Source organism: Caloenas nicobarica, chromosome 29, assembly GCF_036013445.1.
Source record: "Caloenas nicobarica isolate bCalNic1 chromosome 29, bCalNic1.hap1, whole genome shotgun sequence".
NCBI classification, from domain to species: Eukaryota; Metazoa; Chordata; class Aves; order Columbiformes; family Columbidae; genus Caloenas; species Caloenas nicobarica.
The window spans coordinates 1,857,829-1,880,841 of NC_088273.1; the positions used below are offsets into that span (position 1 = coordinate 1,857,829).

Consider the following 23,013-nt stretch of genomic DNA (forward strand, 5'->3'; position numbering starts at 1 on the left):
CCTGCACTGTTTTGTTTTGTTTTGTTTTCCCCCTGAGATCTCCTTTTAAGGCCTTTTTGGAGGTGCAGGGACAGTTTCTGTCTGCATTAGTGGAGGGGAGCAGAGTCCCAGCCTGGCAGCGCTGCCAGGGAGCAGCAGCCCTTGGTCTTCCAGAGCTGTTCTCGTTCCACTCCCACACTCTCCTTCTCATCCCTTGTGTTGGTGCAAGGCCTGAGTGCTCTGGCAGCTTGGTCACCGTCCTGCTGTGTGTCAGTCCTGTGAGCGCAGGCAGGGACAGGCAATGGGCACTGCTGTGACAGAGCTGGCCTCCGTAACAGTGCTTCTATGAAGAAAAGTGATCTTCTTAAGGCAGTGCCTGGAGGCTTAGGTCTTCTTGCAAAGTTTCTGTCAAGAACATGTACAAGAAAGTGGCCCACAGATGAAACAGCATTGTGCAGCTGCACAGTGTGTGTGTGCAGGGCTGGGCACACAGCAGTGTCCTCTCACAGCCAGGCCTCCTGCCAGAGACCTGCAGGACCAGCAGAGCAGGGGCTGGGCTGTGCCCCTGTGCACTGGACACCCCTTGGGAAGGAGCCTCAGGTCAATCATCATGCACTGGCCCCTCACAACCACCATTTCCAGCACTGGCCTCTCACCCACAGAGGTTGTTCTTCCCTCCATGGATGGACACTGAATGAGTAGTTCAGCAGTTCGTTTTTGCTTTGTACAGATGAATTGTGAGCATGCACATCATGTACTTGAGGTGACATGAACCTGAGTGATCACAAACACCATCAACTATTCCTTAGGGTTCCATGAAGGCCTGTGGGACAGACAAGATCTTGAGGTCACTTCATGTTGGAAGTAACATCCCATTGTTAACTGCCTGAATGCAGCACTGGGATGTGCTTCCTTCAAGCCAGCTCCTTGTGTCCATTCTTCCTGCCACGGCACAAGTCAGATTAGTGCAGAGCAGGGTGACGCATCACAGGGATGAGGTGTCTCCTGTCCATTAGAAGTGGCAACGAGAGGCCAGAGAGACACTGTGACTCCTGCCTCTGTGTGTAAAAGGGACAGACTCTGTCTCTGAGCATCCCTGGGTGCATAAGGAGTCCGTGAGGCCAGCTCTGATATGGACACCTGATAGAACCCTGACATTTCTGTGTGTGACTCCAGGAACAAACCCTACTGGATCAGTGAGATTCATCTCAGCTGCCTTGGACCAGCTCATTGCAAGTGCTCCTTTCTGCTATGTCATCCTTGCCCGTGATTCCGGATTGTGCTCTCAAAAGTGCCATAGAAACCAGAATGGTTCTGGGGTCCTTAGAAAACGCAGACCTCAAATCCATCTTCAAGAAGAGCAGGAATAGGAACTGGGAGAGTTACAGGCTGGACACCCTACCTCCCTCCCTGGGAAGGGGATGGGACATGTCCTCCTACACCCATTTCCTGGAATGTGAAGGACAAGGAAGGGATTGCTTGACCCAAATGGACAGGGGAAAGAAAGGCATGTTGTGTACAGGGTGCTTGCAAGGCCTCAGCCATGGTGTCCTTCTGGGCAGAGTGGTGCTGATGGGGCTCAAGAAGTGGATGCTGGGTGGGAAGTTGGCTGAACCATCAAGCCCAAATATCATGAGTGGTACAAAGTCCTCCATGCAACCAGTTGTGAGTGTCATCTCTCAGTGACCAGCACTTGGGCCAACACTGTTGAACATCTTTATTCTCCCCCTCTAAGATGTAAGAGAGTGCACTTTCAGCACCTTTGAGGATGATGCAAACCTGGGTGGAGGCCCTGAGCAACCTCACCTGGTTGACCCTGCCCTAAGTAGGAGGGTGAGACAAGATGAGTGAGACAAGGGCTCTCTTCGAACCCGAGGTATTCTCTGTTTTGAAAGAATTTCTGCCTTGGAGAGGTTTCTGGAGAGACAATAGGTAGAAGAAGAATTAAAAAAAAAGAAAGGCAAAAGGGGAGATATAGAAGGTGTTAACATAAATACAGCTGCTCCAGTGAGGAGTGCTTTTCACTCACATTGTTAGTAGGAAATATATTTGACAAATTTGAACACGGTGTGGAAGCGAGGTGGGGGTTTACAGCCTGCAAGGAAAGAGGGGCAGGTGTAGGATTGTGTAGAACATGCTTCAGCCTTGGTCAGGTCCTGGGGGCTAAGGAGGGGGATGGATGGGTGTGGTATTATGAGGTCAGTTGTGTCTCAAACACTCATAATCCACTCAGAAGCATGTGGCTGTACAGGGATAGTGAAGTCAGTTCTGTCTCTGGAGGTAACAGGCCAGCAGCAGGAACATGGCTGGGAAAGAACCTCTGCCTAAGAACAGCCAGTGAGGGTGCAGACACATCAGTGAAGGGACAGAAATGCTGGGGTGAGAGCAGGTGGGGAAGTGAGATGGATGTCTACAGCCTGCAGGGAAAGAGGGGCAGGGATAGGACGGTGTAGAACAGCCTGTGATGGAGATGGCAAAGGGCGCTGGCAAGGCTGGAAGGCACCCACAGAACCCAGGTCTCTGTCCCCTTGGCCATGGCAGTTGTCTGTGCCACTGAGGTCTACGAGAAGACGTGTTGTCCTCATGGCACTGGGGCCTCGTTCCCTCCTTGCAGCCCCATGGGGAAGCTGGAAGTTGTTGTACCAGTGCTGTCCTTCCCTCGGCCTTGCACACCCACATCCCACGGTCCCAGGAAGAGCCCTGAGCCGTGTGTGAGGGACAGGATCCCCCTTCCCATTGCCTGGAGGTCATGGCTTCTCCTTTCTGCTTTAGAAAGCAAACCAAGGGGTTTCTCAGCATCAGAGCTGAAGAAAGGACTAAAAGGAGACCTCATGGTGGCTACAGCTTCCTCACAAGGGGAGAAGGAAGGGTAGCTACTGATCTCTTCTGTCTGGTGACCAATGACACAACCCAAGGGAATGGAAGAAAGATGCACCAAGGGAGGTTTAGGTTGGACATGAGGGAAAGGTTCTTCACCCAGAGGGTGCTGGACACTGGAACAGGCTCCCCAGGGAGGTGTCACGGCCCCAAGCCTGACGGCGTTCAAGAAGATACTGGACAACGTCCTCAGACACATGGTGTGAATTGTGAGGTTGTGCTGTGCAGGGACAGGAGTTGGACTCGATGATCCTTGTGCACCCCTTCCAACTCAGAAGGTTCCAGAATTCTATGAAACACTAGATCAAAAGTCCATGTTTTCATTGTCCAGATGAGTTGTAAACATACACATCATGTGCATGTCCATTGTGTGCATGCAGTGAGATGAACCCAAGTGAGCACAAACACTACCAGCTATTCCTTGGGGTGCCATAAAGGTCAATGGAACAGAGATGGTGTTCAGGGGTCTCTTGCAACCTATGTTATTCTAGGATTCCATGAATCTTTTCCTTGGAGAGCTCTTTCAAGACAGAATGGACGGAGGAAAAAGAAAAAGAAAAAAAGAGGCAGAAGCAGAGATATAAAATGCACCAGTGTAAATACAGCAGCTCCTCTGAGAAACATTTCTTCACTCAAACCCTTGATAAGAAATCTATTAGATAACTTTGATGAAAGCAGCTTAGTTTTATCTGCTCACACACTGCACCACAAGGAGGGTGATGGCTGGGTACGATGCCATGTGCTCAGCTGTGTCTCAGGAACTCATAGGCCAGTAGGAAGCCAATGGCTGTGGAGGGGACTGTGAGGTCACTTGTGCCTCTGCAGGGGATAGGCCAATAGCAGGAACACGGCTGGGAAAGGGACCCGGAGGTCGCACATACGAGACAAGTAATCGGGCCCAATCAGCATGATTTATGAAAGGCAAGTCCCACTTGACCAGCCTGATCTCCTTCTATGTCAAGGTGACCGGCTTAGCAGATGAGGGAAAGTCTGTCATGGGGGAGTGAATCCGCCACACAGGCTGTGGATGTTGTGTACTTAGGCTCGAGTAAAGCCTTTGACACTGTATCCCACAGCATTCTCCTGGAGAAGCTGCAGCCCATGGCCTGGATGGGTGTATCTGCAATGGATAAAGAACTGGCTGGAGGGCCTCGCCCACAGAGTTGTGGTGAACGGAGCCAAATCCAGTTGCAGCCGGTCATGAGTGGTGTTCCCCACGGCTCAGTATTGGGGCCAGTTTATTCTCTTTATCAATGATCTGGGCAAGGGGATCAAGTGCACCCTCAGTAAGTTTGCAGATGACACCAAATTGGGTGGGAATGTTGATCTGCTGGAGGGTAGGAAGGCTCTTCAGAACGATCTGGAGCTGCTTGTTCAATCGGGCTGAGGCCAATTGTCTGAGGTGTAACAAGGCCGAGCGCAGAAGAACTCGCCAACGAACCCAGGAACCACAAATTGGATGTTGAGGTGCCAAACAGAGGCACTCCCCTGGTTGGGGGGAGTCTCCCAGCTGCCTGTAAGGCCACTGTGGGGTGCAGGATGGTGATAAATAGGTTTCCTTGTCCTTAGGTTCATAACCTGATTGAATGTTCCAAACTGCTCTGACTGAGTGAGGGGAGAAGTCAGGAGTGTGATGGGACTTGCCCAGGTCCGCCTGAGCCACACCAGCCAAACCCAGTGTGCTGCGTGTGTCATGTCAAGGAGTGGGGAAGGAGGTGGTGGTGGCTGTAAATGTCTTGAACACTGTAGGACCTGAGCAGGGTGCATGTGGTGTGGAATAAGGGATGGAGATTGTACTCCCTGGGATGGAGCTAATTTTCTTGTTCACAGTCCCTGCTGATGGTGCCCAGAACAGCTTTGACAACACTCATGTGGCAGCAGTTGCTGAGCAGCACTGGCACAGCCTCAAGGCCTTTGCTGTTTCTCCCTCTGCCCTAACAGTGTGGAGGCTGCAGGTGGCAAGAGGCTGGAGGGGACAAAGCCAGGAGAGCTGACCCCAACTGACCAGAGGGATATTCCACACCATATGACCTCATGGTCAGCAATAGAACTGAGGAGGCAGGTGTGTTCTTCAAAACATCCTTTGCTCAGAGACAGGCCGAGCATATGTATCTCCTGGTCTGAGTGATTACTTTTCCACTTATTAAATTGTCTTTATCTTGACCCATGAGATATTCTTTCTTGCTTTTGCCCTTCCAGTTCCCTCCCCCATCCCGCTGCTGGGGATTGAGCAAGTGATTGGGTGGGCGCTGCCAGATGGGGTCACCCCCAACATGTGCACAGAGCAAACAGGTTGTGCGGGTGAGGTCCCTGGTGTCTCAGTAGATCACAGGCCAGGAGCTGACTCAGCGATTGTGTAAGTGGTTGCAGGTCACTGACACCCGAGCAGCTGACAGGCCCAGCGCAGGCACACAGTTTGTGTCACAGCTTGTGAGGTCACTTGTGCCTTTGTGTCTCGCAGGCGAGCAGACAGCAAGTGGGTGGATGTGACGTGGTCAGGTCACTGGTGCCTGAGGAGCCGAAGGCAAGAGGGAGAAACGTGGCTTGGGATGTACTTGTGATGTCAGTCCTGGCTGAATGGCTGATGGGCCAGGACCAGGTGCACGTCCTTACAGGTGCTGGGGAGGTCACCAGGTGTCTGAGTCAGCCACCCCTGAGTAGCTCACAGGCCTGGAGTAGGCCCATGGCATGTGTAGGTGCTTGTAATGTCACTGCTGCCTGAGCAGTGATAGGGCAGGAGCAGGCCCATAGTTTGTGTAGGTGGTTTTGCGGTCAGTGGTGTCTGAATAGCCAACAGGCCAGGAGCAGGCCCATAGTTCATGTAGGTGGTTTTGTGGTCATTGGTGTCTGAATAGCCAATAGGCTAGGAGCAGGCCCATAGTTCATGTAGGTGGTTTTGCAGTCAATGGTGTCTGAATAGCCAATAGGCCAGGAGCAGACCCATAGTTTGTGTAGGTGGTTTTGCGGTCAATGGTGTCTGAATAGCCAATAGGCCAAGAGCAGGCCCATAGTTTGTGTAGGTGGTTTTGTGGTCAATGGTGTCTGAATAGCCAACAGGCCAGGAGCAGGCCCATATCAGACATAGATATTATGACATCACCAGTGGCTGAGTAGTAGATGGGCCAGGAACAGACACATGGCTCATGTGGGTGCTCCTGATGTCACAAAACCATATTTATACCCCACCCAAATTCAGCTTTTTGGAACCATTGTCAGCAGAAGTCCACAGATTGCACACACACGTGTGACAGTGTAACCAATGAGCACACAGTGGTGGCAGTAGAGGTGTGAGGTCACTGTCAGTGTAACCAATGAGCACACAGCGGTGGCAGTAGGAGCTGTGAGGTCACTGTCAGTATAACCAATGAGCACACAGCGGTGGCAGTAGGAGCTGTGAGGTCACTGTCAGTGTAACCAATGAGCACACAGCGGTGGCAGTGGGAGCTGTGAGGTCACCGTCAGTATAACCAATGAGCACACAGTCGTGGCAGTAGAGGTGTGAGGTCACTGTCAGTATAACCAATGAGCACACAGCGGTGGCAGTAGAGGTGTGAGGTCACCGTCAGTATAACCAATGAGCACACAGCGGTGGCAGTAGAGGTGTGAGGTCACTGTCAGTATAACCAATGAGCACACAGCGGTGGCAGTAGAGGTGTGAGGTCACTGTCAGTATAACCCATGCACACCCAGCACTGGCAGTAGGAGGGTGCAGTGCTCACGTTACCGGTGACACCCCATGGCCATGGAGCTCGGTGCAGACCGTCCATGTGCTGTCACAGGGTCCCCACGAGGTACCGGAGCTGCCCAGCCCCGTGTCTGCGAGGCCGAAGGAGCAGCCCCTGCAGCCCTGGCTGCAGCCGTCGGGGTGGGGGTGGCTCGGGGGCACCGCAGGGATGTGCCCGGGCACGGCGCCCGGAGGAAACCACAGACTTCCTGCCCGGGCGCCGCGGGGGGAGCGCGGGGGCTGTGGTTTGTGCACCTGCAGGCTGCAGCTCTGATCCACCCGTGGGGAATAACGGCCCCTCGGTGACACACTGACAGGCAGGGACGCGTCTGAGCCCCTGGGCTGCACGTCTGCTGCCAGGACAGGGACGTGTCCCAGCTCCAGCTCCTGCGAGGGACCTTCCGTGGGCTCTCCAGGGAGCGGTGGGTGAGCCAGCGCTCCTGGGATGGGGCTCTGCCCTGGGCTAAGGCCCTTTCCCAGCTGCTGCTCCCAGCACAGTGGGGTCTGTCACAGGGGCCGTTTCCTTCCCTTCCTGACACAGCCCCGGTGCAGTCGCAGCCCCATGGGTCTTATAGCACAGGAGTGTTTGGACGCTCTCTACCTCGAGCTCTTGGATAGTCTGTCACAGGACATGCTCGGTGCTCCTGGTCCCCACCACAGGGCTCAAGGAGTAAAAAATTGTTTGCCCCACTACAACCAGCCCTGTCCTGTGACGTTCCACCAGCACAGTGATGTGACACCTGCAGCGGAGCCGTCCCTCATATATGGTCATGAATGGCGCTGGAGAAGTTCATTGGAGGACTGGGCTGTGTCGGAGGGGAGATAGCTCCCGATAATGTCTAAAAAGGTGCTGCTGCTTCGATTGGCTCCTCCTGTAGCTGGGGAACATCTGCAGAGATATATTGCCCTCCCGTCATCATTGTTCCCACGAGTCCCTGGAGCTGTGGCAGGGAGTGTGGCACAGAGGGATGCGCCATCAGGGCAGGAGGCTCAGGATGGGCACAGAGGGACTCCTGTCCCCTCAGACGCTGTGGCTGCTCCTCTGGGTACAGCTGTGCAGGGGTAAGTGCTGACTCCCTTGTCCCACCGCCCAGGGCCAGCGGGTACCAGTGTGGTCATGGGGATCTGTCTGGGAATGGGGTTTCTTTGCAGGTGCTGCTGAGACAAGGGGCAGAAGGTGCTCAGATCCATGGAGCCTGTGCCCTTCCCTGTGCCTATCTGGATGGGAAAGAGTATCTCCTTTTCCAGGGCTCCAGTGTTCAGGGCAGCCCGTGCCTGGCTGGATTCACAGACACCCTGTCCTGGGGTACCATTTTGGGCCCCCTTGTTCCCAGCACTCTGCCTCTGGAGCCAGTGGTGGCCTCACTGGTGATGGCAGCACCCAGAGATCCCCAGGGCACTGCCAACCTCTGGGGTGCCCCAGAGGGTTTGTGTGCTGCTCAGCGCCCCTTGTTCCAGGGGAGCCCTCACCCCACGAGAGCAGTTTGTGCCCTGCAGAGAGAGGAGGACGGGGACATCTGCAGTGGGGAGATGTCCTTCCTCGGGGGCCTGGCCCAGTGCAGGGGCTGGGCTGACACCAGGAGAGGAGGGGATGTGAGATTATATGGATGGTCTCAGTGTGAACAGGGAAAGCCCTGGGGCTGGGCCGGGTTTGGATGGTGCTGGGGCAGGTGGTTTGCAGGGGAAGCTGCAGCCCTGGGTACACGGGACTGTTCAGGGTGTGCTGGGCTGGGGACAGCTGCTGCCCAGTGCAGGGCTGGGCAGTGTGTGGGTGGGCATGGGTGGGGGGCAGGTGGCTGTTGGGGAGGGAAGAGGTGCCTTGTGTGGTGGGATGGAGAATGACCCAGCAGTGCTGGACGTGGGCACGCCCAGGCTTGCGCAGCTGTGGGGACAGAAGGGACCCTCGCACTGCTCTGGGGACAGCCTGGAGGGGAGGGGGCTCCCACCCTGGTACCTCTGATTCAGTGCGGGCAGGAGGTTCCCCCAGACCTGCAGCACTGGGGCTCGGCGCTCTCCTGACTCATCCCGTGTTGGTGTTTGAAGGTGCTGCGGAGGTGAGGCTGGCGGATGGCGGCAGGCGCTGTGCTGGGAGAGTGGAGGTGAAACAGCATGAACAGTGGGGGACTGTTTGTGGTTACCACTGGAGTATGAATGACGCTGCAGTGGTTTGTAAGCAGCTGGGCTGTGGGTCTGCTGTTGGAGCTCACCGGTACGGACACTTTAGGGCAGGATCTGGCCCCATTTGGATGGATGATGTCAGCTGTAATGGCACCGAATTTGCCCTGTCTGACTGCAAACATGCAGGGAGGGGTGAACATCACTGTGAGCACAGTTTTGATGCTGGAGTGACGTGTTCAGGTAAGGGGTCAGCCTGTTGTTCACCGTTGGGGCTGTGATGGGGGAAGGCACCTGGCTGTACTCTCAGGGAACAAAAAGCATGAGCCAGAGAACGTGCCAGTGATGCTGGTCCAGCTGTTCAGCTGGGACTGTCATTGCTCATGTTCCCAGTCCCTGGGAAAGTCCAGAAGGAACCTATCGCAGGGTGAATTAACCCTGCCACAGTCTCTCAGCCCCACCTCAGTTGGTGTCTTGGGCTGCACATGAATCCTCCATCCTGCCCTGGAGTGTCTGCTGGTCTCTGTCGGTCCCCACTCATTCCGCAAGATCCCAGCCAACAAGGCTGAGAATCCCTGAACTGGAAACACCATGGGAGGACATGCCAGCACCCCACACCTTGGAGGAAGAGCATGAGAGGGCTGATCACGCTGGGTTGTTCCCCCTCAGGGACATGTGTACATCGATGGCCTTGGAGGGACTATTCAGAGAGCACGAGCGTTGGGCCATGGGCAGAGGAGCAGGCGGCACATGGCCCCTCACTGACCAACCCCAGGGCTCGGCTGTGTGGTCCCGCACTGCCAGGCTTTAGGAGATTAGCAACTGCTTGACTCTGGCTGCTTCTTCTGCGTCACTGCATACACAGGCTGGTCCTGGGACATCCCTGAGGCTGTGACAGCCCTGTGGGGACAGGACCCCATGCAGGCAGTGCTGGCTCTGCAGGGGCTGAGCAGCTGCAGTTTCATCATTATCTGGGCCAGTTCTCCTGGACCCCAACTGCTCACACGGCTGCGGTGCTGGGGGGACCGTGCCGGGCAGCACAGAGGAGCTTGTGTGGGAGCCCTTTGTGTGAGCAGCACCTGTGGCTGTGAGTGTGTGGCAGACACACACCTCGGGTGCTCTGGTGGTGTAGACAAGGGGAGGAGGAGTCTTGGATGTGTTTCTGGCACCAGCCCTTCCCCAACAGCTTCCTCTGGGATGTGCAATGGGCACTTTGGACACGGCTTGCTTGGAGGTGATGTGGGACGTGGGCATGTAACTGACAGAGAGCTCTGGGAACTCCCAGTTTCTTTGGTGTATTTTTCCAGGATTTTTCCGTCTGGTGGGAGGGAAGAGCCGCTGCTCAGGACGTGTGGAGATCCATGATGGGGACCAGTGGAAAACTGTTTGTGATTCCCACTTTGGCCCCAAAGCTGCTGAGGTGGTCTGCAGGGAGCTGCAGTGCGGTCTGGCCCTGCCTGTGTCTGGAGGAGGTCACTTTGGAGAAGGGGTTGGTCCCATGTGGGATGGAGAGCTGCAGTGTGTGGGAAATGAGTCCCTCCTGTCCTCCTGCCCCACGGGGTCCTCCCGGGACCAGGCCTGCACCCAGATGAACAGCGCTGCTGTCAGCTGCACACGTAAGGACTCGGGGTGGGGTGTTGAACCCTGGGGTGAGTTCCGGTCTGAGGAGGGGACAGTTTGTGATTGTGGAGACAAGGGAACTGGGGCATCTGTTCCCACAGGCTGGCAGAGGCATAACCTTCCTGGGATCATAGACAAGGGCAGGGCTGGGCTGATGCCCAAGGACAAAGAGGGGCCATGGGCTGGAAGGGCTCCCTGGGATCAACATGTTGCTCCACAGTGGATACACAAAGGCCTGAGATTATGATGTGGGAGGTGCCCAGGGCGGACTGTGGTCCAGGGCAGCTGGGGACCCTGGGAGAAACAGCAGCAGGTGCTTGGGAATCCCTGGAGACAGGTCTCTTTTCAGGGTGCTGGCTGGGGAGGAGTGGGTGCACTAGTTGGGTCTGGGCCAGGGTCAGGTTGAAGGGTCTGTTGGGGTAGAAGGAAGTGCTGAAAACTTTGGGGCCAAAATTACCCATCAGGGCTGGAGCTCTTCACTCCAGCCTAGCACAGCCCATGGGGATACAAGGGACCTCTGCACCATATTGATGACAGTCTGGACGGGAGGGGACTCCCACCCTGACACCCACAGTGCTGGGGTGTGACGCTGATCTGACTGGTCCTGTGTCAGTGTTTGAAGGTTCTGCGGAGGTGAGGCTGGCGGATGGCGGCAGGCGCTGTGCTGGGAGAGTGGAGGTGAAACAGCATGAACAGTGGGGGACTGTGTGTGGTCACTACTGGAGCATGAAGGACGCAGCAGTGGTTTGTAAGCAGCTGGGCTGTGGGTCTGCTGTTGGAGCTCACTGGTACGGACACTTTGGGGCAGGATCTGGCCCAATTTGGATGAGTGATGTTGAACTGTAATGGCACCGAATCTGCCCTGTCTGACTGCACACATGCCAGATGGGGTGAACATTACTGTATTCACATTCTTGATGCTGGAGTGACGTGTTCAGGTAAGGGGTCAGCCTGTTCTTCACCTTTGGGGCTGTGATGGGGGAAGGCACCTGGCTGTACTCTCAGGGAACAAAAAGCATGAGCCAGAGAAAGTGCCAGTGATGCTGGTCCAACTGCTGAGCTGGGACTGTCATTGCTCATGTTCCCAGTCCCTGGGAAAGTCCAGAAGGAACCTACCCCAGGGTGAACTAACCCTGCCACAGTCTCTCAGCCCCATCTCGGTGTCTTAGGCTGCACACGAATCCTCCATCCTGCCCTGGAGTGTCTGCTGGTCTCTGTCAGTCCCCACTCATTCTGCCAGATCACAGCCAACAAGGCTGAGAATCCCTGAGCTGGAAACACCAAGAGGGAACATGCCGGCACCCCACACCTTGGAGGAAGAGCATAAGATGGCTGGTCACGCTGGGTTGTTCCCGCTCAGGGACATGCGAATCTTGATGGGGGCACTTTTCAGGAACTTTTCTTTCTTTGCTGGACTCTGGGAAGAGGAGCAGGCGGCACACGGCCTCTCGCTACCCAACCCCAGGGCTCGGCTGTGTAGTCCCGATCTGTAGAGGCTTTAGGGTCTTGGCAGCTGCTTGACTCTGGCTGCTTCTTCTGCATCACTGCATGCACGGGCTGGTCCTGAGACATCCCTGGGGCTGTGACAGCCCTGTGGGGACAGGACCCCATGCAGGCAGTGCTGACCAGCTGCCCAACCCCTCCTGCCTGCCCACAGCTCCCCACACTGACCCATGAAACAGGGTCTTTGCCAGCACTTAGTGACTCTCGTCCGTGCTGCTGTCATCCTCTGAGGCAGCGTGAGGCCAGGGGGACATGCGGGTCTCCTGTCCCCTGCCTGGCCATTGGCCTGGGACCTGTGCACCCCTGGGCAGAGCACGGTGTCCCTGGATGAGAACATCCCCCTCGAGCAGGCAGGGGAAGGCTCTGGACAGGCACCAGCCATGATAGCAGTTGTTCCATATGTGTGCTCTGGGACATCTCCCACCTAAAAGGAACCTCCCAACACCCCAGGAACACCCCTGGGAGCAGAGTGAGCTTCTGGTTGCACCCAGGTGATGATGGTCCTGCCTGGCCCAAGCTCTGCAGGGGCTTAGCAGCTGCAGCTTCGTCATCATCTGGGCCAGTTCTCCTGGACCCCAACTGCTCACACGGCTGCGGTGCTGGGGGGACCGTGCCGGGCAGCACAGAGGAGCTTGTGTGGGAGCCCTTTGTGTGAGCAGCACCTGTGGCTGTGAGTGTGTGGCAGACACACACCTCGGGTGCTCTGGTGGTGTAGACAAGGGGAGGAGGAGTCTTGGATGTGTTTCTGGCACCAGCCCTTCCCCAACAGCTTCCTCTGGGATGTGCAATGGGCACTTTGGCCACGGCTTGCTCAGAGGTGATGTGGGACGTGGGCATGTAACTGACAGAGGGCTCTGGGAACTCCTATGTTGTTTGGTGTATTTTTCCAGGATTTGTTCGTCTGGTGGGAGGGAAGAGCCGCTGCTCAGGACGTGTGGAGATCCGTGATGGGGACCAGTGGAAAACTGTTTGTGATTCCCACTTTGGCCCCAAAGCTGCTGAGGTGCTCTGCAGGGAGCTGCAGTGCGGCGTGGCCCTGCCTGTGTCTGGAGGAGGTCACTTTGGAGAAGGGGTTGGTCCCATGTGGGATGGAGAGCTGCAGTGTGTGGGGAATGAGTCCCTCCTGTCCTCCTGCCCCACGGGGTCCTCCCGGGACCAGGCCTGCACCCTGATGAACAGCGCTGCTGTCAGCTGCACACGTAAGGACTCGGGGTGGGGTTTTGAACACTGGGGTGAGCTCCAGCCTGAGGAGGGGACAGTTTGTGATTGTGGAGACAAGGGAACTGGGGCATCTGTTCCCACAGGCTGTCTGAGATGTGACGTTCCTGGGATCATAGAGAAGGGCAGGGATGGGCTGATGCCCAAGGACAAAGAGGGGCCATGGGCTGGGAGGGCTCCCTGGGATCAACATGTTTCTCCACAGTGGATACACAAAGGCCTGAGACGATGATGTGGGAGGTGCCCAGGGCGGACTGTGGTCCATTGCAGCTAAGGACCCTGGGAGAAACAGCGGCGAGTGCTTGGGAATCCCTGGGGACAGGTCTCTTCCTAGGGTGCTGGCCTGAGAGGAGTGAGTGCTCTAGGTGGGTCTGGGCCAGGGTCAGGTTGAAGGGTCTGTAATGGTAGAAGGACGTGCTGAAAGCTCTGGGGTCACAAATGTCCCAGGAGGGCTGGAGCTGGTCACCCCGGCCTTGCTCAGCCCGTGGGGATACAAAGGACCTCTGCACCATATTGGGGACAGTCTGGAGGGGAGGGGGCTCCCACCCTGACACCCACAGTGCTGGGGCTTGACGCTGATCTGACTGGTCCTGTGTCAGTGTTTGAAGGTGCTGTGGAGGTGAGGCTGGCGGATGGCGGCAGGCGCTGTGCTGGGAGAGTGGAGGTGAAACAGCATGAACAGTGGGGGACTGTGTGTGGTAACTACTGGGACATGAACGATGCAGCAGTGGTTTGTAAGCAGCTGGGCTGTGGGTCTGCTGTTGGAGCTCCTCAGTATGGACACTTTGGGGCAGGATCTGGCCCCATTTGGATGGATGACGTCGGCTGTAAAGGCACCGAATCTTCCCTGTCTGACTGCAAACATGCAGGATGGGGTGAACATGACTGTGTTCACGTTCTTGATGCTGGAGTGACGTGTTCAGGTAAGGGGTCAGCCTAATACCTAACTTAGGGCCTGGGATGCAAGAAGTGACATGTCGGTGCTCTCAGCAAAAAACAAACATGGTAGATCTGGGCCTAGTGTGGCCAGTCATGCTGCTGAGCTGGGACTGTCATTGCTGGGGTAACTGGTCCCTAGGGAAAGCTGTGACATCCCTGTGCGGACAGGACCCCATGCAGGCAGCACTGACCAGCTGCCCAACCCCTCCTGCCTGCCCACAGCTCCCCACCCTGACCCATGAAAGAGAGTCTTTGCCAGCACTTACTGACTCTCGTCCGTGCTGCTGTCATCCTCTGAGGCAGCGTGAGGCCAGGGGGACATGCGGGTCTCCTGTCCCGTGCCTGGCCATTGGCCTGGAACCTGTGCACCCCTGGGCAGAGCACAGTGTCCCTGGATGAGAACATCCCCCTGGAGCAGGCAGGGGAGGGCTCTGGAAAGTGCCAGCCATGATAACAGCTGCTCCATTTCTGTGCTCTGGGACATCTCCCACCTAAAAGGAACCTCCCAACAGCCCAGCAACACTCCTGGGATCAGAGTGAGCTTCTGGTTGCACCCAGGTGATGATGGTTCTGCCTGGCCCAAGCTCTGCAGGGGCTGAGCAGCTGCAGTTTCATCATCATCTGGGCCAGTTCTCCTGGACTCCAACTGCTCACACGGCTGCGGAGCTGGGCGGACCGTGCCGGGCAGCACAGAGGAGCTTGTGTGGGATCCCTTTGTGTGAGCAGCACCTGTAGCTGTGAGTGTGTGGCAGACACACACCTCGGGTGCTCTGGTGGTGTAGACAAGGGGAGGAGGAGTCTTGGATGTGTTTCTGGCACCAGCCCTTCCCCAACAGCTTCCTCTGGGATGTGCAATGGGCACTTTGGCCACGGCTCGTTCGGAGGTGATGAGGGATGTGGGCATGTAACTGCCAGAGGGTCTGGGAACTCTCAGTTTCTTTGGTGTTTTTTTTCCAGGATTTGTCCGTCTGGTGGGAGGGAAGAGCCGCTGCTCAGGACGTGTGGAGATCCGTGATGGGGACCAGTGGAAAACTGTTTGTGATTCCCACTTTGGCCCCAAAGCTGCTGAGGTGCTCTGCAGGGAGCTGCAGTGCGGTGTGGCCCTGCCTGTGTCTGGAGGAGGTCACTTTGGAGAAGGGGTTGGTCCCATGTGGGATGGAGAGCTGCAGTGTGTGGGGAATGAGTCCCTCCTGTCCTCCTGCCCCACAGGGCCCTCTCGGGACCAGGCCTGCACCCAGATGAACAGCGCTGCTGTCAGCTGCACACGTAAGGACAAAGGGTGGGGTGGTGAACACTGGGGCTGTGCCAGGGCTTGGGAACAGAGCAAGAACCAGGCTGGGTGGGTGTAGGACAGGAGGGATCATTGTACTGTCTGCAGCATGAAAACCATGCACAAGAAGAAAGGCATCTGTCCCTTTGGACTCTCCACTGGCTACCGAGGCTACAAAAGCACCAACCCACCCTGTCTCCTCCTCTGTCCCCAGAGTACACAGCGTTCAGGCTGGTGAACGGCAGCACAGCCTGTGCAGGGAGGGTGGAGGTCCAGGTGCTGGGGACCTGGGGGACCCTCTGTGCCTCCCGCTGGGATCTCTCAGATGCCCACGTTCTGTGTCGTCAACTCCACTGTGGGTTTGCTGAGTCCGTTCCTGGAGGAGAGTATTTTGGGAGAGAGACTGGCCCTGTCTGGAGAGACTCGTTCCACTGTGACGGGACTGAAGCCCACCTGGGACAGTGCCCAGTGACCACCCTGGGGGCCTCCCCGTGCTCCCACGGGAACAACGCTGCTGTCATTTGCTCAGGTGAGTGCTGGGAAAATGATGCATTAGCTCCATTTCCCTTTGTGGGAGACATGGCCACCCAAAGCTGGGTCCCATGGCAGCGCCAGGCTGAATTTCTCCCTGGAGGATCCCTGGGGGGCTTTCCCTGCTCAGACTGACCGCTCTGCTCTGGGAGAGCTGAGGTCTGAACAGAGGCAGACACCTGTCCCCAGGGCAGCGCCTCAGGCCCCAGCACCACTGCAGGCCTGTGTTCCATAGGATGAGCCCAGGACAGGTCGGTGGGGCTCTGCTCCATCCCTGTGGCTGCAGACAGCCACATCCCATCCCCACAGAGAGCCCTGCAGAGCCTCATCCCACCACCCAGCAGCAGCAGACCTGGCTGTGAGCTGCAGACAGGGCCTGGGCTTTGCCCTGGCTTCTCGTCAGCACAGCTCAATCTTGTCCTGTCTGGTCGGACAATCCCCCCTTGCCCTCCTCCCTGGAGGCTGCCGTGCTGCCCGGTGCCGCTGATGGCTGTGGCTCCTCTGCTGTCCCCAGGCCCAGCCGACTCTGCGTCCCTGCGGCTGGTGGGCGGAGGGAGCCGGTGCGACGGGCGAGCGGAGATCTTCCAGCGCGGGACGTGGGGCAGAGTCCTGGACGACCAGTGGGACGTGCAGGAGGCCAGCGTGGTGTGCCGGCAGCTGCGGTGTGGAGAGGCAGAAAAAGCCTACAACCCCCCAAAGCCTGAGCGAGGGACGGGCCCCGTGGGGCTGCGAGGGGTCCGGTGCGCAGGGCACGAGGCCAGCCTGACCCTCTGCAACACCTCCCTGCCCGGGAGTGTGCTGTTGGGAGGGGTTGTGGAGGACGTGGGAGTCATTTGCTGGGGTGAGCGGTGCTGCACGAGCCCCCAGATGATGGGGTGGGGGGCAGCCACCCCCTGACAGCACCTGGGGTTTCTCCCCACTGCAGGGAGCCGGCGGGTCCGGCTGGTGAACGGGTCCGGGCGCTGCGCAGGGAGAGTGGAGATCTACTACCAGGGCAGCTGGGGGACCGTCTGTGACGATGGCTGGGACCTGTCTGATGCTGCCGTTGTTTGCCACCAGCTGGGCTGTGGAGGGCCGGTGGAGGCGGCTGGCTCCGCTCGGTTCGGGGAAGGCTCCGGGCACATCTGGCTGGATGGTGTGAACTGCTCTGGGTCCGAAGCTGCTCTCTGGGACTGCGCTGCCGGGCCCTGGGGGCAGCACGACTGCGGGCACAAAGAGGACGCGGGCGTCACCTGCTCAGGTCTGTGCTGGGAGATGTGCTGGGATCCTGGCTCTTGGAGAGGCTGGGATGCAGGGAAAGCCGGGCATGGCCAAGGCTGTCCCTGGCTGAGCCCCTGCCTGAGCCCGGCCTATGGACACCCATGCACGGGTGCCCTCAGTCCCACTGGGGTCCCTGGGGAGCTCAGCTGTCCCCCAGGGTGAGTGGGGAGAGCAGGGGAGTGTGTCCATCAGGGACTTCTCTCTGCCCTGGCTGCAAGGGGGACTTGCTGGCCCTGCCCTGCCTGCCTGGCGGCCTGGGGAGCGCAGAGGTGTCCTGGCTCCCACAGCCCCAGACCAGCCTGTTCCTCTTGCTGCCTTTCCTCCCAGAGTTCGTGGCCCTGAGGCTGGAGAACAGTGACGGCTGCTCCGGGCGCCTGCAGGTCTTCTACAACGGGACGTGGGGGAGTGTTTGCTCCAACTTGATGACTCCTGACACGGTGTCGCTGGCGTGCAAGGAGCTGGGCTGTGGGGACGGAGGATCCCTGGAAACAGGCCTGCCCTATGGCAGGGTGTCTGGCCCTGCCTGGCTGGGTTATGTGCAGTGTGGGGAGAAAAACATCTCTTTTTGGCAGTGTCCCTCTGCTCCCTGGGACCCACAGTCATGCGATGACCTGCGAGATGAGACCCACATCACCTGCAATGGTAATTCTGAGCCACTCGGGTCCGGTGTCACCCCAGCTTCTGCTCCCCTCTGGGCACAGCCAAATGCAGAGAAAGAGCTTGGAGGAGTTTTCATTTCCATGTCAGACTCTTCTGCTGCTGGTGGCACAAACGTGACCACAGTTCTCAGAGCTCCACACATCCAGCAGCAGTTGCCACCCAGCAGTGCCTGGGGGAGGCAGTGACATCTCCAAGTGAGGTCTCAGCAGAGACCAGATGGGGTTCAGAGGAGCCTCCCCTCCATGGACACCCCCTGCTGCTCTGTGACCAAGATGGCACACACAGGCACGAGCAGAGCTCAGCCCCGCTCTCTTCTGCACAATCCCCGAGCCAGCCCCTTCACCGCAGTGTTTCCTTCTTCAGGGAGACGCCCAGAAATGCCCCCAGAGCCTTTGGCCCCGTGCCCCAACTCCACCAGCTGCACAGGTAGGGAGCTGCTCCTCTGTGTGCTCCTCTTGCCTGGCAGGGCTCTGCTGTCTGAGTGCCATGGGAGCTCTTTGCCTTCTCCAGACAGGGAGAAGATCCGTGCCGTGGGAGGCGAGGACGGGTGCTCGGGCAGAGTGGAGCTCTGGCATCACGGCTCCTGGGGGACAGTGTGCGATGACTCCTGGGACATGCGGGATGCCCAGGTGGCGTGCAGGCAGCTGGGCTGTGGCCCCGCGGTGTCTGCCCTGCGTGAGGCTGCTTTTGGGGTGGGGCAAGGCCCCATCTGGCTGGAGCGGGTGGAGTGCCGGGGGACGGAGTCGTCTCTGCAGGACTGCTGGGCCCGGCCTGGGGACGGACGTGCTTGCCGGCATAAGGAAGATGCTGCCGTGCGCTGCTCGGGTGAGCTGGGGCTGGGACCCCTTGCTCGGGTATTGGCAGGGAGCTGGGGAAGGCCTTTCACCCGCTTGGTCCTGGCACAGCCCCTGAGCTCCCGAGAGCAGGAATGTTCCTGTGGGGTGCAGCAGGCTGGTGCCAAGCAGGGAGCAGCCTCGGTGGAACTGGATGTCCTTGGGCCACTGCCCGTGGGGCCCTGCAGCTCCAGGGCCATCCCCTGGGCTGCCTGTGCCACCCTGCCTGCCACCCAGAGCAGAGGCCACGGGCCTTGTCCTGGGTCCCTTTCTAGCACTACAGGAGGGGCAATTTGGCTGGGATGTGTCAGGAACACCTACAGACACATGGGTGTGTGGAGGGGAGGCTCCCTGGTACGTGCACTCCCACCCTCTCAGCCCGGATCTCCTTTTCCTCCTCTGCAGCTGCACCCAGGACAGCAGCATCCCCACCCCAAGCAGGTAACTTGTCCTCCCCCCAGGGCTGGGTATCCCAGGGCCAGACTCTGACCCACAGTTGGGTGGAAGGGGCTCCTTGCTGGAGTGTGAAACTCCCAGGAGGAGGCACTGGGGTGTTTGTGTGGGGGTTGAGGAGGGCTGTAATTCACTCAGCAGGGTGGAAGCTTCTCCATCACTCTCCCCCTGGGCCCTCCACTCCCTGCTGCCTTGTGTGATGGGGGTCAGGACTGGTGCTGCCTCCACCTCTCCCAAGGCTGGTGCTGTTCTTCCATGTTCTTGCCCATGCAGATCCCACCCGGGGCCATCCGGCTGTCAATGGGAGGATCTCAGTGCCCGTCATCATCTGCATCATCCTGGGGGCCCTTCTCTGCCTGCTCCTGGCCCTGCTGGCCGGGCAAGTGCTCAGAGCCAGGGCTGGGCGCAGAGGTGGGTCCTTCCACAGAGGTCCCAGTGATGCCTCCTGGAAGGGCTGTGGGTGCTGCGGGGGGACAGTAAGGGGCACAAGCAGAGCTGAGGGGATGAGACTGTGTGCTGCCACCTGTTCCACGCACCTCATTGACTGTCTGGCCATCGGGCACCAGCAGCAAGGGGTGGAGAGAGCCCAGAGGTGGTGGGAGCAAGAGATGGGGCAAGGAGAGAAATGGCAGAGCAAGACCAGGGAACATGTTATCCTGGGGGAAATGCTATCCTTTGGGAGATGTTATCCTGTGGGAGATGTTGTCCTGGGGAGATGTTATCCTGGAGTAGATGTTATCCTGGTGGAGATGGCCAAGGCTGGCAGTGCTCTGGGTAGTGCTGGAGGGTGCCCTGGGGCAAACAACAAGACAGGAGGAACACAGAGCAGCAGGGCCCATCTCCACGGTGTCAGGCTCCAGGCTGACCCTCTGCCCAGCCCTGCCTGCCCTTGGTAAGGCTGGGACCCTACTATGGACTCATGGGGCAGACAGGCGTCAGCTCCAGGTGGAGAGGAAACATGTGAGCTGCTCTGGGGTCAGACAAGGGGGGATGACCCAGGGGCCAGAGGGGCTTGGGCGCTGTCTCCAAGGGTGTGATGCTGCCCCAGATCATCTCCACAGTGATGTGGCCCTCACTGGGGATGTGGCAGCTGTTCCTGGACAGCACAGTGGGGCTGTGCTGTTGGAGCAGTCCTGGGCTGGGCCAAGGAACAGGTCTGGGGGGGCACAGTGGGGTCCCATCGCCTCTCTGCCTGTCCCTGTGCCAGCCCTGCCTCTGTCCCCAGGCTCCAGGACAGCCCAGGAGCTCTTCCCCGAGGCCGTGTATGAGGAGATCGGTTACAGCCCAGTGCAGGAGAAGCAGGCGAGGTTTGGTCGCTCAGGTGGGTGTGGGCACATCTGCAGGACCCTTTCCCCTGGCCCCACCCCAGGGCTGACCCTCTGAAGCCCCCAGCCCGTGGTCCCTGCAGTGCTGCGGCTGTGTTGTCTGTGGGGAGAGCACCCAGGTCCTGGGCCCAGGAGAGGAGCTGCCTCCCAACCAGCTTTGCTGATCGCAGCTGGACAGCCCCTCTCTTCCTGCCCCTGCACCCCACTTGACCAGTGAGGGATGAGCTGTCCTGGGGCAGCTCTGGGAGCACCCCTGAGACAGAGCTTGTCCCAGGGGAGCAGGGTGAATTCCCAGCCCTCCTCCCCATGCAGCCCCAGCTCTGTGGGTCCCCCTTCCCCAGCAGTGCTGACCACGAACCAGGTCAGTGGGCTCGCTCCATAACACCCGCTGCGCATCTCTCCAGGCTCCTCTTCAGAGCAGTCCCTGACCCGGCTGCAGCCCTACCCTGGGTACCGTGAGGAGGAGGATGGTCTGGGATCAGCACCAGGTAATGAAGCAGGAAGGGGCTGATCTGCCTGCAGACAAGTGATGGACAGAGGTGTCACTGAGTGTCACTGTCAGATGGGGAGGACATGAGGGTCTCCTGTGTTGCTGCCAACACCAGTGCCTCCCATGCTCTGCTCTGCAGGATGTATCTTCTCACTGTCACCAGCTCCCCTCTCTTTTCAGATGTTCTTGTTCCACATGGGGATGACCCAGCAGAGGGCTATGATGATGCCAGGGAGGTTTCTCACCCTGAGGTGGACGATGGCCCTGGACAGGGAGCTTGGGAAACGCCCAGGGTGCCAGAGGAGGGAACAGGACCCAGGGATGCACCCAGAGGTAAGAGGGAAGTTCAGCGCTGCTGGTTCCTGGGATGCCATCCCTGCTCACACCCTAGTTGCTGCTGTACTGAGACCTAAACCTCTTGGGAAGGGGAATCCTGCCCCACGAGTTTCCCATGGAGGGACTGGAGGGTGGAGGAAGGAGCTGAATGTGGTGAGGAGCAGGGAGGAAGGTGGTGCACAGACCCCATGGGGTGAACTGCAATGTCCTGCATTGCTGCTTGCAGGGGGCAGCCTGTGCTCCCAGAGAAGTGCCGGGGTCCCTGGAGCTGAAGGAGACACCTCATCCCTGTCCCCGGGGAGCATGGGCTATGATGATGCTGAAGAGATCTCTCTGGCACATCCTTGTGAGGACACAAAGGCTGTGACAGAGCTGGGTGCACAGCAATCCCTGAGCCCCCGGCCAGGAGAGCCCATCCCTGCTGTGCAGGTGGGTGCAGCTGGGAGGGAGGAGAGGTCTGTGCAGCTGGGAGAGCCGTGAGCACCGGGGAACGGTCTCCCTTTGCCCATGGGCAGCAGAAACAGCCCAGAGTTTCCTCCATTTTTTCCCTGTTTTTACACAGTGCATCATATTTGTTCCTACTAAAAATCTCAGTGGACTTTAGCCGGGATCTGGTTTGTGTCTGCCCAGGCATCAGGAAATCTTCCTGAGTTTGATCAGGGGCAGCAGAGAACAAAGACATGGCGGTGGGGAAGGGGTTTGTCTCAGGGACAACAGGTTTGAGGTCAGGCTGTGGGGCTGCCAGAGCCCGTGGTCCCTGTGGAATAATCCTGCTGACAGAGACGTTCCCATCCCACTTTGTCACAGGCAGTTTCTAGTCAAAATGGCTCTCTAATAGGTGCCATGATGCACCCCAGTGCCCATTTCTTCACCCCAAGATCTCCCAGCTGCTCTTTCCCCCAGGCCCTGCCTGGGCCAGGCTGGTCCCACAGCGCAGAGGCCATGACAGAGCTGCCAATCAGGGTAAGTCCTGGGCTGTGACCCCGCAGAAGTGAACCCTAAGGTGGTCAAGGTGCCCTTTAAACTCCAGATGGCCCCAGAGGTGATGATGGCCCACAGATCTCCTCCTGCAATGGTCAGGAGGCACATGGGTCCCCGAAGCCCATCTTCATCAATGACTCTTCTGTTCTTGCTCAGCAAGAACCTAGAAGGACTCTTTTGGAGCAGTAACAGTCATGCAGGCACTACCCCTGCAGCCAAACATTTTCAAGCTCATTCTCAAAGCTGAAAAGACAGTAACTTTGCTTGGACATAAAGTCTGTCCCTCTCCTCTCAGTTGTTCTCAGTCACAACAAAACCCAACTTCCCTGGAATATTTGGGTATGAAAACGGGGGACAGTTGAGACACTTGTGCTGTGAGCCCTGGCTCTGGGCTGAGAGGATGGAGAGCACAACAACTTGTGCAGTGCTCAGGAAATGCAAGTAAAAGTAAAAATGACATTCAGTGGTTGAGCTGGGGCTATTTGGGAGTCCCAGTGTGATGGCTGGTGACTTCCAAGCTAGACCCCAGGGGAGCCACTGCTGGTATTTCTGTCCTGACCTGTGCCCTGGCAGCAGGGAGGAACTGATGCAGAGGGATGTTCATGTGGGGCCTCAGACAGATTCCCCTGTGCTTGTATCTCTCTGCTGATGCCCAGAGAGGAGTGTGTCTGTGATTCATCAAACATTGCAGCAGGAGGGCAAAGCGGGGAGGCACAAAACTCTGCTCAGGACAGCCTGTGACTGAACAACACTGGTGCCCACGCTCCCCAGGGGACGAAGCTCAGCACGGCTTTGCCAGCTGTTCTTGGCACATCAGAGGCCCAGCTGTGACAAACCTCCAGACAGAGGATGCTGCCACTCACACCTCAGCTCAGGAGAGTGCCCGGCCCTGGGACTGG

General features: G+C 58.1%; 1 protein-coding gene across 1 annotated transcript; it reads left to right on the forward strand.

Annotated features, from left to right (window-relative positions):
- The first annotated feature begins 7,575 nt into the window (after nucleotides 1-7,575).
- LOC135999566 (scavenger receptor cysteine-rich type 1 protein M130-like) lies at nucleotides 7,576-21,613 on the forward strand. The gene is made up of 14 exons (XM_065653131.1): nucleotides 7,576-7,642; nucleotides 13,645-13,959; nucleotides 14,933-15,241; nucleotides 15,460-15,774; nucleotides 16,291-16,617; nucleotides 16,702-17,016; nucleotides 17,364-17,678; nucleotides 18,072-18,122; nucleotides 18,207-18,521; nucleotides 18,935-18,970; nucleotides 19,256-19,393; nucleotides 20,208-20,303; nucleotides 20,978-21,130; nucleotides 21,360-21,613. Exons 1-14 carry the CDS (start codon nucleotides 7,576-7,578, stop codon nucleotides 21,611-21,613), a joined length of 3,006 nt encoding a protein of 1,001 aa, XP_065509203.1.
- Nucleotides 21,614-23,013: the final 1,400 nt, after the last annotated feature.